We start from the raw sequence: 14,531 nt of genomic DNA on the forward strand, positions 1-14,531 counted from the left end.
AATATCTAAGGAGAGTTGTATCTGAAGCCCTCATTTGAACAAAATTAAACTAAGGACAGATGTATCAAGCTCAAGCCCAAATCAAATGTGGATGAAACAAAACTCTAGTTGAGTATAGTTTTTCCTTTATCTTGGTTTTCAGCCACCTCACCCTCTCCTTACTCATGTCTTCTCAATTCTTTCCCTCTCCCACCCTCCTAGCCCTTTCCATCGCTTGATAAACTAATATTCCATCTTTGAGAGGTGATTTAACATTGTAGAGAAAACTTAGAAATCGTTTTGGGTCACTCGTTAGGCCTTGTTTGGATTTTGTGAACCGATTGTGAACTCCAAATTCCCCAAACTGATTATTGGACTCAAAATTAAGGCCCTATTTGATTTGGATTTTGAGAACCGATTGTGAGTCCAAAACAGATTACATTTTTTGTAACAATCATACTGCCACACGGCTGAGTTCCAACTCGCTGATATATTTACCAAAGGATTGTATTGTTATCCAAGCTCAACATAGTCCAGTCCCATACTCAGCCTACGATAAGGGATCCCATCCTTATCACTTTTTTGCAGTCACTTATGCTCTTAATACAAGAGAACCGTTAGAGGAAATCCTAAAACATTTTAAGCAAGATATCCATCAAAACCAGATACTAGCATTCAAATTCAAATATCTATAACGACTACATATATATATATATATATAGTTAAAACAAGTGAAAATTCACTAAACTCTCACTTATACTTGACAAAGAACTCCTACATTTATCTTTAAAAAACTCATGAAACTTCTATTGCTGTCGCTCAATCTCCTCGTCTTCATAGCAATTCTCGCCACCTGCATCCTGACTGTAGTCTTGTGTTCATTACTTAGGGCGAGTTGCAGTTTCAATGGGCCCAGCTTGTCTTACCAACTGAAACATTAAGAGAAGAAAAATTATGAAAAAAAGAGAATCTCAAATTTTTCTTATGAACCCAAAAGAATTTTAGGATAAAACAATGCGATTTGATCATATGTTAGACAGAAGATTGATACCTGAAAATAAGTCTCAAGTTTCTTTCTCAAAATAGCATGCTCCTTTTTTACCATTTGGAATGTCTTTATGCATCTGCATTCATCACACGCAGAGCTATCACTAACAATTTAAAAGGATTGTGGGTATCTACATTTTGTTGGAAAACATCCATGACATAAAGTTAGGGGCCGGAGTATACACCGCATAATTGCTGTATGCACCCATCACTACCATCTGATCAATGATCCAATGGATATCGGGTGCGGGGCGCATCGTGCGAGGGTGTGGAACTTCTTGGGCGGGCCCACATTTATAGTATTATGACAATTCTAGAGATTTCACTAAACTTGGATGTATTACAAAGAGTAGGTTAGTGCTTATATAGAGCACCTACATGATAAACATAGAATCAAATCAAGATATTTATGGAGGGAAAGAATCCTAATCAAATTTACCTAATCAAATCTACTTTCTAATCTCTCTTGCTTGCCTCTTCTATCCATTGTCTAGATAAATCTAGTTGCTTCATTTAGCCAACTTACCCAATCTACCTCCAAGATTATCCAACGCTGAGATCTTAACCCAATCCAACCGTTGGATCCTTCATATTCTAACATATTATGGTGATCAAACATGACATTATGTCAAATTTCACTGTTAGAAGATGGAACAATTAATAGAGAAAATGTGAGTACCCTTCTCCATGGCCAATCTCACAGTATTCTTTAAACAGAGAGCATTCATTCTTCAACTTATGAGCTCCAATGCTGCACCAAAGACGAGGATTATTTTAAATTTATAAATATCATCATAGCCATAAAACTGCAATGTATTAAAGATAAAAACAATGAATAAAAGAAATTAACAAGGAAAAAAGAAAATTCAGTAGGAACATATATTGTAGTGTATGGTGTATACACCGATGATTTCGTTACACATTATTATCCATGACCATCAGAATCTGGTGCATATAAATAAATAAATTTTAAATCAAAATCCAACAAAGGGTGGGGCCAACAACCTGCTTGATGGGTCCCAAAACTTCTTGTTAGGAGGGAGGTGGGTCCCATTCGTCATATCGCCAATGGATTCCAACTAGACTATGGTGCCACTAATGTGTATATCAAAAACTTACCATGCTTCAAGTAAAAAGAAAATAATATTTTAGAATGCTTTATAAAAGAAGAGTGATATTTTCAGCCTCTTTCCAGCATTTCGGCGAATTTGTCTTCAAGGAAATGCAAAGGAGGAGGGATGTAAATGCTAGGAGAGGGGATGGGAAGGGCAAACAAATAGGGTGGAAATACTGGAAAGAATGGTGAAAATATCATTTCTCTGAAGGGTGTTTGGATAAAACAATCTTTTTTTTGGTGAAAGAATATCTTAGAGAGTAGTTAGTTTATAAGATCCAGGTAACACAATTTTTAATAAATCCATATTCAAAAGTGTTGAATTTGAAATGAAATTTAATAGAAACCTCGATAGATCGGACGGTTAGGATCATCCTACGGAGATGATTTACCATATACACCCTATTTATGTTGTAGCCCAACAAATGAACAGTTTGAATCATCCTGTGAATTAGGCCCCATATTACTTTTTGAAAAATACTGGACTTCAAGCACACAGAGCATATAAAATCTTCAAATTTCATAAACTTAAAAACCTCTTTATATTCTTTTAGTCACCAAACAAAGATCAAAACTTTTCATTGATTTAGCTTCGAGTAAATTTAAAACTTTCAATAAAAACAAAATTAAAACTTTCAGTGAAAGCAAAATAAACACATCAGATCAAAAGGGTATATGGCATGAGTCATCATCCTTTACAACCACCCTTCTTTTTGAACTATACACCCCTATATTTTATGTTATGACCCTTCTTTTTTAACCAAACACCCCTCTATCTTATCCCCAATGAGCTGTGTAATCAGTGAGAGAGGGTAGGAGGGGATGCATTTACCAAAACAAGCAAGTATAAAAATATCAGAAGCTCCCTCTCAAGGATACATTACTTAAATTGTATGGTCAATATAGAGATAAAAATTCAATTATTATATGGTTTTTGAGACTAAAATATCCTTATATTTAGTAAGTAGTAACATCATGGTTTCCACACTATTCCCAAAAAAAAAATGAGTTCAAGCAATAGAGAAATGTATCCGTTCTTTGTTTCCCCTTATTTTTTTTAAATAACCAAAATGTCTTGTACAAGAACAAAAATATCTTCACCAGCTCTGACCGGTATGTTATTTTTTTATGAGATTTGCTGGGGACTTTCGCAGAAAGGCATTTTGCGGGTGCATGCTGCATGAAAGAGACTACAGATATATTCCCACTACCATGTTTTGAGAACGAGACAAACTCACCTTGTCTTTTATAACAACCAATTGTCAAAAGTTATTACAATTCCCTAAAGGCTCTGAACAGCCAATTAAAAGAATGCAAGATGAGTTCTTCTCATTATCAAAACATGATAATGCAAATATCAGTAGACAGTAAATAAAGGAAAATGAAATATCCGCCCCTTTTGATCATCAAGAACACCCCCTGTCGGTGTACCAATGACAAAAGAGGGGCTGCTGTACTTATGTCAGAAGAATTCAATGCCCTTGATTGCCAGAAACACTTTTTGATCACCAGCAACACCCCCAGTCAGTGTATCAATGACAAAAGAGGGGCTGCTGTACTTATGTCAGAAGAATTCAATGCCCTTGATTGCCAGAAACACTGACAAGGGTGTTCCTAGTTATCAAAAGGGGCGGATATATCACTTCCCTATATAAAGCTCCATTTTAATAATAATAATAATAATAACAGGGATTTGCTAGGGACCATCCCACAAGGCATGTCGCGAGTGAGCAGTCACATAGGCTCACTTTTTGTCTCATTCATTTAATTTAATGCATCCTATGTGGCTGCTCTCTCATGGAACAGCCGTTTTGCGAAATGCCTTCTGCAATGGTCCCAGCAAATCTCATAATAATAATAATAATAATAATAATAATAATTTGCTAGGGACCATCGTATAAGGCATTTCGTGGGTGGCTATTGCATGAGAAAGCAGCAACATAGGCTCACTTTTCAACAGATTTTGTCTTATTCATTGATTCGTCTGAGATGGCTGCTCTCACTTGCAACCATGGTTTAAAATTTAGACCGCATTCCGAAATTTCTGACAGAAATTTTGGATACCGGTGGGACCGAAACCAAAAATTTCCGAAATTCAATTTTTCTCCATTTACCAAATTTCGGTAATTTCGGTCCGATATTCGGTTTAATGACATTATTTATTAAAAAAATAAAGTGTTACAAAATTTCATCCGAAATTTGGAACCAAATTACGAAATTTCGGTTTTTGGTAAGGTCCGAAACGGTTACCGAAACCAAAATTTTAAACCTTGCTTGCAACAGCCAGCCGCCAAATGCCTTTCGGTGATGGTCTCTACCAAATCCCTAATGATTATAATAAATTTCTATAGACAGATAGAGAAATGATATTTCCACCCCCTACCTCAGCATTTTCCACCCACTTTTGTTTGTCTTTTCCTGAAAATGACTTTATTTTAGGAAGAAACAAACAAAAGAGAATGGAAAAGCAGTAATTTTTGGAAATACAAACAGAAGGGGAGGAATCCTAGGGATGGGGTGGAATTATAATTTCCTATAATAAAAAAATAATAGTTACCCTTATTAGTATTACAATTAATCAACATTATAATTATTAATTATTTACCTGGAACTGCTGCCCTTGAATTGGTGCATGTATGTATCCAGCTTGCTGAAATCTAGGGGCCTTTTCTCCCTTGAAAAATGATATTCAGAATGCAGATCATTTCCATTTAGTTTCAGAAAAAATCTTAGGAAATTCTAAACAGTATGGAAATATGGATTAATTCCACCTACAGTGCTTGTTCAATATTAACAACCAATCTAGCTGAATCCTTGAAGAATAAGGTGACAACTTCCTCCACGAAATTGGGATTAACATCGTCCTGTAATTCCTCCAGCTGAACGAATTGTTCATCGAGAAATCCCTGCAAAACCCCAAGTTTTTCTTTATTTTTCCATCTATGCATGTGTAAAAGTTGGACACAAAGATGCTGGATTGTCTTATCCTTGGATAGGAAAAGAAAGCTCCTTACCATTGAGGAGACTACTTTTTTAGACACTAAAAAATGATAATTTGAACCAACCCCTCAATTTATATGAAGATATCCCTCTAAATTAATCATAATCGCATCATTTCCCTCTAGATTGTCAAAAGAAAAACAAATCCCAGGAAAATATTTTTCCTGCAATCCAAACAGGGCAAAGTTTTTTTTTTTTTTTTTTTCATCTTTCATCTGTGCATGTACAGCTGTACAAGTTGCAAACAAAGATGCTGGATTGTTATATCCTTGGATAGGAAAAGAAAGCTCCCTTAAGGAGACTGCAATGAAAAATGCATAAAAAGGGAACTCCTCATTGAAAACTACACATGCAAAAGAAACTCAAGAGATCTTCTCATTTTATGACTCCAAAAGACCTGATAAAAAATTTTTAAAACTAGTCCTATGGATTAAGGTGAACAGAAATGACCCTTAAAATGTAAGAATCAGAGTGGGTTCTTATTTAATTGTGAAAAAACATCCTTTTGAATTTTCCATGGGTAGATCCTCACTGAAAACCACACATGCAAAAGAAACTCAAGAGAGCTTCTCATTTTAGGACTCCAAAAGACAAAATAAAAAAGTTTAAAACTTGCTCCTATGGATTAAAGGTGAACAGAAATGACCCTTAAAATGCAAGAATCAAAGTGGGTTTTTATTTAATAATGAAAAAAAAAAAAAAAAACCAAAAGGATATTTTCTTTTTATTTAGGGGTAGAAGGTTACCTGTTCAAAGAGGCACTTTCTCATGTAAGCAACCTGGCGTTGTAGGGGAGAATTCTCCATCCTAGAGAGAGAGAGAGAGAGAGAGAGAGAGAGAGAGAGAGAGGTAAGAAAAAAGAGAAGTGATGAGAGCTTCTCTCTTGAGAAGAGGGGGGTTTTGGTTGAGAAGTAGCTAATAGTGAAGAAACAAGGAGTGAAGTGTGTGTATATATATAGTAGAGAAAAAGGGGGGAAAGGTTAGGTGAATGAGGCCATTTTCCAGTAGGCGTTTACTTTGGTGAGTAATAGAGGAAGACAATGTGGGCACGCAATGGATTCTGTTCAGAAAAATAAGATATTTATCTATTTTTAAGCCATGAAATAAATGCATGCGGGATTCTCAAATTTCCTTTTCGAGGAAATCATTCATTCATGAACTTGTCATCCCACTCAAATCCACTCGGATTCTTTGACGTGAAAGGTATAAAGAAAACAAGAAAAAAAAAAGATTACACCCCGGCTTTTCAACATTTTCACCTCTTTTTGTTTGTTTTTCATAAAAGTTCATGACTCATGAGAGGTTTGTCAGTCCACTCTAATCATTCCGGATTCTCTGCGTGTGAAAAGTGTAAATAAAGAAAACATGAAAAGATAGATTTTCATTTTGGGAATGATATTAGCACCCCCTTTTCAACATTTTCACCTCCTTTTGTTTGTCTTTCATAAGAGGCCATTTGGATACATGAATTTTAGAATCTTGGATTTCCTCAAAATCTTGGATGGGAGACAAGAGAAGGAGACTGGCCGTTGTTTTCTGATTTCTAGCCTTTCTTCCCATAAGCAAGAGAGTAGGAGATCGTCACTCCCCCAAACCACACAAATAAGGCCTGGAAACACGACAGCATCGTACACTTGCAAGGAAAACCTTAAAAGCATATAATGCTAACAAGGTGATAACAAAAATCATTCATATCAAACATCCATAAAGATCCACAAGTGCACAAATTATCCAAATAATCAAATGTTTAGCTTTTGCTCTCTCCCCAATTAATCAATAATTAATAAAATAACATAGTCTCAATAATATTTAACCCATACTCACTGTCTAATAAAACTAATGAATCAACTAAATCTGGAAGTCGAAAAGTCACGCCTCCACTCCCTCGTCCGCATCATGAGGGTCAAAATTTGAAAATGTTAAACCACAGTCAGCCGAAGCCCGGTACATAAAAACACACTACAAAAGTGGGGTCAAAGCATGCTACAAAAGGGAATCAATAGGTAAACAAAGTTTGTAGAAGGTTGAACACGGAATGGCTAGTGCCAGTACAATAACTAAGAAGCAAAGTCCACAAGGTCATATATCAAAATACCATAACAAAAGAGAATCACAATATGAGAGAGAGAGAGAGAGTCTCAGTAAGGATATTCACAAATCACAAGAGATCGCTGAAAGCAATCAATAGGCAGATATCACCCCAAGGTCATCGGCTTAGCCCAAAAAGCAAGTTATTTTACCCGACTGCCCACGGTTCGAAACTAGTTTTTAAGTTCACTTATCTCTCGACAGTGCCAGCGTATAGAACCCACTCCCGGGACCCAAAAGCCAATGTACTATCCCCATTGGTGCGGGCCCTTATAGTTCACATAATACCTAAACCTCCACAAAAGGTTTCCACATATGTTCACAGTGTCCAAAAGATATACAAAGGTCCAAAGATAGTGGTTCACATTGAATCCACAAAGGTATTCAAGATAGACAAGTATACAGTAGTCGAAAGGTTCATATATCTGAGAAGATCATAAGGTAAGGGTTCCAAAAGAAATCCCATTTATGGGGCACATATTCAATATGAAAGTCATAGGTTGTCAATTAGTATAAAAATTCAATAGATTTCAATCAATAAGGAATAAGCATGCAAGACCCAAATCAAAGTCTAAGTTTCTCAAAGGTTCCACATGTTCAAAGAGGTTTGGAAGATATAATCAAAAGGGCACTTCATCAAAGTGTAAATCATCACACTAAAGTAGTACGAAATTACGTACCGCTATGTCGAAAGGATATTTATTCATTCCGCCTTAAGAGTCAATTACCTAACATAGACACTTCTTATTCATCAATTAAGGGCCTCAAGAAGTGGGCCAACACAAAGAATCCGAAGTCCAAAACCTTTAAATAACGTCACAAAATTCGGTGGGTTCAGGCGCCCGACCAAGGTCTTCGGGCGTTCAAACACCTCCTTCGGAAGTCACTTTGGGTGTCTCTGAGAATTTCTAAAGGGAATATACACTCTCGGGTTCTTGGGTCACATACGTTTGGGCGCTCGATCGGACATCCGAACCCCCTTTGGGCCTCCGAATATCCTTGATCGGGCATCCGAACCTCGGGGCTGGGTTTTCCACGAGAATTCCAGATTTCACCCGATTTCTTCAAAACTTCGAAAATTCATAACTTTTCCATTCGAACTCCAAATCGAGGGGAATCCACCAATTGGAGCGGCAATTTCCCTTTCTAGGAGATGGGATTGATTCCTTGGGATAGATATAGGGACATTTGCCCCCTCTCTCCATGTTCTTCACGTTGTCTCCTTTCTCTCCAAGATCTTCATGTTCTTCCCTCTCTCCATGTCAACAAGCGAGGCTTCAGGGATTTGGCTCGCTCATCTTAATCTCCTTTCTCTGCAAATAGGGGCAGAGCCAGGAATTTACACTTCGTGGGGGCACACTTACAAGGGTTGTCCAAGGAAGAAATGGGGGCAATACTATAAATGGGATTTTGTAAGTAATTGGGGGGCCGTGGCCACCCCCACGCTATATGTGCCTCTACCCCTGTCTACAAATCTCTCCTCATCTCACAGATCCAAATCTCAAGTTTGTTGTTCATCAAGAAGGGTAATGGTAGTGAAAAAAACAGAGAAGAGTGCTCCTGAATCATAAAGGACATAAACAAAAAAATCACTGCATTTCCACTCTATTTTGCTAGTGTTTCTGAAAATGAACTTTATTTAAAAAGAAGGCAGACAAAAGTGTCATGAATTGAGATTCAGGAAATCCCTCGCAAAAGTGTAACTTGAGAAGAGTCCTGAACATAGAAATTCCCCACAAAACCAAATGATGTAAATTGAGGAATCCTTAATAGAGAAATCCTACAAAGCAAATTGTAGACACCCAATTTTGTTAGGGTCGTGCTAATGATAAGTTGTTGCGAGGACGTTTCCTATGATGAGTCCCAAAGCATCTCAGGTTTCTCTCTAGTTTTCAGAACAAAAATATTTCATTAAAATAAATTTATGTTCCAAAAAGTTGTTTAAACCAAAGCCCATCTTTACGCGGCACCCGCCTTTCACAGCATCACCGAAAACCAGTTTTTACATGGCACAGAACCAAAAACTAACTTCTGGAACAAAGAAACTGTGTTTCAAAAACTGAGAATCTCTCTCAGAAACCAATAACCACTTTTCGGGAACCGAGAACCACTCTTGGAGGCCAAAAAACCAATTTTGGCGAACCAAAAAACACTTTCCCTAATCGCAAGGAATCGCACCTTGCGATTTGGGACCAAATCGCAGGTGCGATTTCAAATCACACCCTGCGAATTGCCCTGCCGTCCTAACATTTGTGTCAGGGGAAATCACATCCTACGATTTGAAATCACAAGATTTCCCCTGGGAAAATCTATAAATAGGCTTCATGTTTCAGTTAAAAATCAGATTTCAATCTAGAGTTTTCAACCAGATAAAAACCAGAAATAGTTTTCCCTATTAGAATTCAGTTTCTAGACTTTTGTTTTCTTAGAATTATTTTCAGAGAGAGAGAGAGAGAAAGAGAGAGAGAAGGAGCTACTACAACCAATTTCTACCAAAATTTCTTATAAACCCCAGGCGTTGGTACTTTGCCAAAATTCTGAGGATTCAGAGCGACACCCCCTACCATAGGCTTAAGGACGCCGGCACTCTACCGAAATCCAGAAGGCAAATCATATCATAAGCTCAAGGACACCGACACTTTGCCGAAATTCCGAAGGTAACTATTCCTTGCTAGGTATATTTAAAAGGTTTCTGTATTTCATTTACAAAACCCGGGAATCGGTAGTTATAGAGTTTAGGGATCCTCTAGCCCCAGACCCATAATGTAAGTCTTATGCTTTCTCTTTTCTGGAGGTTATTTTCTTAAACTCGGTTATTTCTATACAACAAACAACGTGATTAACGATAGATCATTTTTTTCGGTATTTGTAAGCGACAACAAGGAAATATGGGTCTCAACCCATTAGACCCGTTTTACTCAAATAGTCATATATCTCTGACCTTTTCCCTTAAATGATTGTATGAGTACTCATTTTGAACAACTTTGAAATTGATACAACTTTATAGTTTATGACTTTTCTAGATTCGGCTGTCTAATAGTCCAAAAATGAAATTGCAAATTGGCCAACAGCTTTCTAACGGTAATGCACCTGCATCAGGGTGGGCCCCACATGCAAAAACACCCAGCCCAAGAAACTACTTTTTTCCAAGGTTGGGAACATGCCCAATGCTAGTAGGAAACCTCGATATGTTCCCACTTTGTGTTGGTTTCCAATATTCAAAGTCTACTTAACTAGTTTTTTCCAATTTAAGTCAAATTGTGAGATAAACTTTGGAATTTATTAAAGCAGGAAACCAACTTTATATAAACTATCACAGCATGTTTTTAGAGGCTAATTAAGGCTGAAAAATTCATGCTCCCTCCTTGGAAACCATCCAAGACTATTTCTCTCTCTCTCTTCTACTCTTAAGTTTTCTCTTTTGATCTCCTAGTTTTTTAAAAATGAAGTTTTCTCCTTGTTTTGAGAAAACCTAAAGCTCCATCAAGAAAATTCAAATTCCTATACGAAAGCACTACTGATATAGATTAGTACATATGTTTGAAGAAAAGTTCTACAACTTCCCTTCATGCAATTTGAAGGAATCCATCGGTTCAACTTGCGGATCCGCAATGATGAGATCGATCGTGGCCGTTCTAAGAGTAGATGAAGGAGAGGTTGTTATTACGGACATCCATAAAGGTAATTTTTGTATATTATGTTTTATTTAAATCACCATCAGATCATCTAGACCCTAGGATCCTGGGTTAACGAGCGAAATCGACGAGAAAATTTTTGTTCTATACGATTTCTAGTTCTGCTGCACATAGCGATTTTGCCTGGGGGTGAAAACCCTTCCAACACGTTCGTGGTTTCCTTTACGAAATTATGAGTGATTACATGCCTAGTTCAAAGCTCATGAGAGAAATTTTTTGAAGTCGAAATGCCAACGTTGAACGTATGCACAAGAGGGACCAGCATAGAGTGCATGGGGTGGCTCATGAACTTGAGTGTATTTAGCTGGCTGGAGCAACATAGAGTGCATGGGGCGGCTCATGAACTTGAGGAGTGTATTTAGCTGGTTGGAGCAGCATATCCCAATTGACCTTAGAGTTCGCATATAATGGCTATGATTGCTAGTATTGGAATAGGGAGGTGGAGAGTTGGTCCTTTAATTGAGAGTTATGTGAGAGTTGGGATTGATGACGTCCACGACTTGAACGGAGTCGAGAGGTGGAGCCTAAGCAATGAGTCGAGGATGAGGAGGTAGCCAGCTTGGAGACGGCATGGACCTTAGGAGAGTCATTATCGGCCAACGATAGAGTTTGTAGCCCTCGATTGACTTCATAACTATACAAATCGTTTGTTCAATTCATTACCATAGTAACAAAGTTGTTGTAGTTGGGTGTGAGGCAGGTTGAGTTGCCTAGGACGAGATTTGAGTCCATGATGGGCTGAACATGTTCACCTTCTGGAGATATACAATATATATATAGATAGAGATCTTTTATTCAAGGTTTGAAGCTGCATGTAGTATTCTGCCAGAGGTGGTATGTTTGCCACTAAAAAATGATCCAGAATATAATATATATTTTGGAAGGGATTTGCTAGGGTCCATCGAAAAGGCATTTTGCAGAATGTCTGTTGCATGTGAAAGTAGCCACATAGGCTTGCTTTCCAACAGATTTTGTCATTATTCATGAGGTGGCTACAGTCACATGCAATACATGTTCCAAGAAATGCCTTTTGCAATGGAACGCTAGCAAATCCCATTTTGGAAGGATGTTTTTAGAATGGTGGACACCCTTTGGCTTCGCTGGCTGGGCTCTACTTCGATGCCGTATAGTCCAGTAGAGATACTTCAGCGAGCATTCGTCTGACCCAACCGGTAATGACAGCTTTTGATGGTGTCTGTTGAAAATTTAACCACTACATTAGGGTAATTTAGTCATCTTCAATCATCCTATTTTTGGGAGATAATATTTCCACTCCCTGCATCACGCGCACGCTCCCCTTATAACGTGATTTGATGTGAAAAGTGAGCAACTGTAACGCTTTTTGACGTCAAATCACATAGCAAGGGGGCACATGCGTAATGAAGGCCTGAGAGAGCAGGCTATTGCATGAGAGAGCAGCCCCGTGAGCCCCAGGAGGGGTAGGAGATTTGCTATAAACTATACGGGATTTGCTAGGGACCATAACGGAAGGCATTTTGCGGACAGGCTATTGCATGAGAGAGCAGCCACCTCAGATGAATTAAATGAACAAGACTGAATCTGTTGAAAAGTATGCCTGTGTGGCGGCTTTCTAATGCAACAGCGGGTCCGCGAGATGCCTTCTGCAATGGTCCCTAGCAAATCCCAAATTATACACATGGCTTTGTATTTCTTTTCTTTTCTTCTTAAAGATCTGGGTGCACACACATGGAAAGAGCAATGAAAGCAAAAGAGAGTTTCACACATTATTTTGTTTGTTGAAAGAAGAATCATACGAGGCCAACCCTTTCAACCAACTCAAGTCTCTCAACCTTTTTAATCTACCAAACATATGAAGACGCATTCACTCCAATAAATCCCCACTCCTACAGCACGTGCCAACGCATTGAACTCCCACAAGACTTCCCTTTGCTTTCCTAATTGTCTTGTGCTCTTCACACGTGCCCCCCAAAAATTCTAACAAAATGAGATCTTGTGTGATGCTTGGCTCATCGTGTGGCTAATCCAAACCGTTCATCCGTTGGGCCCCAAATATTAAAAGGCATATTTGTTTTGGATTTGGAGAGTAAACAATCATTTATAGGTCTGGTCCTGCCTCATCTGGAGATTATTATAGGGGCACAGCCTAATTTCAGGGGAACCAACAATTGAATGGTTTAGATCATCGAAATAAATGGGTCCCACTTTACTTTTATTAAGCATAAGGGTGGCCCCATTGGTGCCCTTGGATCCACGTCGCCAGAGTCCATTTATTATTCCTTTACTTCTGCACTTTTCAGTGCTTTAATAAATGCACTTTTTACCTTTTAAATAACTAATAAAACAAAGGGAAAACTAACAAGGGAAACGAGAAAAATAGAACATCAGCAGGCATTAGAAAGCAATTCAAATGGTTGGTGGGATTGCTGTTTTAGCTTTTACACATAGACATAATAGAAGTGGTCCTTTGTCTTTGTGTTTTTATGTGAGGCAATAGGTTAGACAGAGGCATGCTTTCCTTTATTCCATATAGCATGAGAGGTGAAGATTTTTGAAGGGCCTCTCCTTCTCTTCCATGGGATTTTTGCTAATGTTCAGTCACATCAATCCTTTGAAAAAAGTGGATGGTGGGTGGGATCCGAATATAAATGCAATAAACTTGTGATTCTTGCTCTCTATCACTGTCGCATGCACTACTGCGTGTTCTTGATAAGAAACCCAACCTAGATTGATAATGAAGACTAACAATGTCAAGCCTAAAAACCATTAAATTTTTCTGTTGGATTGCTTACTCCCTTTGAGTTTCACTGACCACTTTGTATCTTAATAAATTTATGGAAAAGACTTTCAAGATTGGATTCTCAATTCTCGCCTTGTAATCAAAATGATTGTGAAAATCACAAAAATACTCTTATTCAAGGGCAAATTTTCAAAGAACCATCTCATTAAATGTGTCAAGTTTTTAGACTAGCAGCTCTGGCAGGTAAAGTTCCAACTTTATTTAGTTCTGTATTTAGACTTCAGCTTATTTTGTCAAGCGAAATGATATTTCCACCCTCATTTGTATGCCTTTTCCTTGAAATGACTACATTTCCACCTCCTCCTGTCTTTGTTTCTTGAAAATATAGTAATTTTCATCAACTCTTTTTTTTCAAAAGATTCTAGACTTTTTCAATTAATGATGAGCATACTGCCGAGCATACTGCCTAGCATTGCATGATATTGATTTTGGAACCATTAAGAGTGCTTTAACAAAAGCAAAACTAGGGGTGGCCAGAACCGGAGAACGGAACGGAACCGGAACCGGAACCGAAGAACCGAACTGTAAAAAAATACTTTTGGTCCGGTTCGGTTCCACTGATGAAGAACCGAACTTATTCGGTTCGGTTCCTGGTCTAATGTTCTCGGTTCGGTTCCGAAACCGAAGAACCGAACTTTGAATATATATATAATATTTTTATATTTCTATTATACATATACTTAATAATATAAATTACTTATAATATTAATAAGTAATAGTTAATACTATTCTTATAATAAGAAAGTAACTTATATTATAACTTTAATTAAAAGTTTTTATAAATTATAATTAATAATTAATAATTAGCCATTAGAACCGAAGAACCGGA

The 14,531-nt window shown here is 37.6% G+C and overlaps 1 protein-coding gene across 1 annotated transcript; it reads right to left on the reverse strand.

The window, feature by feature from the left end:
- Positions 1 to 684: 684 nt before the first annotated feature.
- On the reverse strand, positions 685 to 6,063 carry LOC143846690 (histidine-containing phosphotransfer protein 4-like). Its single transcript, XM_077355192.1, has 6 exons — positions 5,887 to 6,063; positions 4,916 to 5,046; positions 4,746 to 4,814; positions 1,706 to 1,777; positions 1,031 to 1,103; positions 685 to 908 (listed from the first exon to the last, which is right to left on the reverse strand). Exons 1-6 carry the CDS (start codon positions 5,944 to 5,946, stop codon positions 861 to 863), a joined length of 453 nt encoding a protein of 150 aa, XP_077211307.1. The 5' UTR covers positions 5,947 to 6,063; the 3' UTR covers positions 685 to 860.
- Between the last annotated feature and the right edge of the window lie 8,468 nt (positions 6,064 to 14,531).

This window comes from Tasmannia lanceolata, unplaced genomic scaffold, assembly GCF_043159265.1.
Source record: "Tasmannia lanceolata isolate RefF3 unplaced genomic scaffold, GAP_Taslan_0.1 ptg000015l, whole genome shotgun sequence".
Taxonomy (NCBI): Eukaryota; Viridiplantae; Streptophyta; class Magnoliopsida; order Canellales; family Winteraceae; genus Tasmannia; species Tasmannia lanceolata.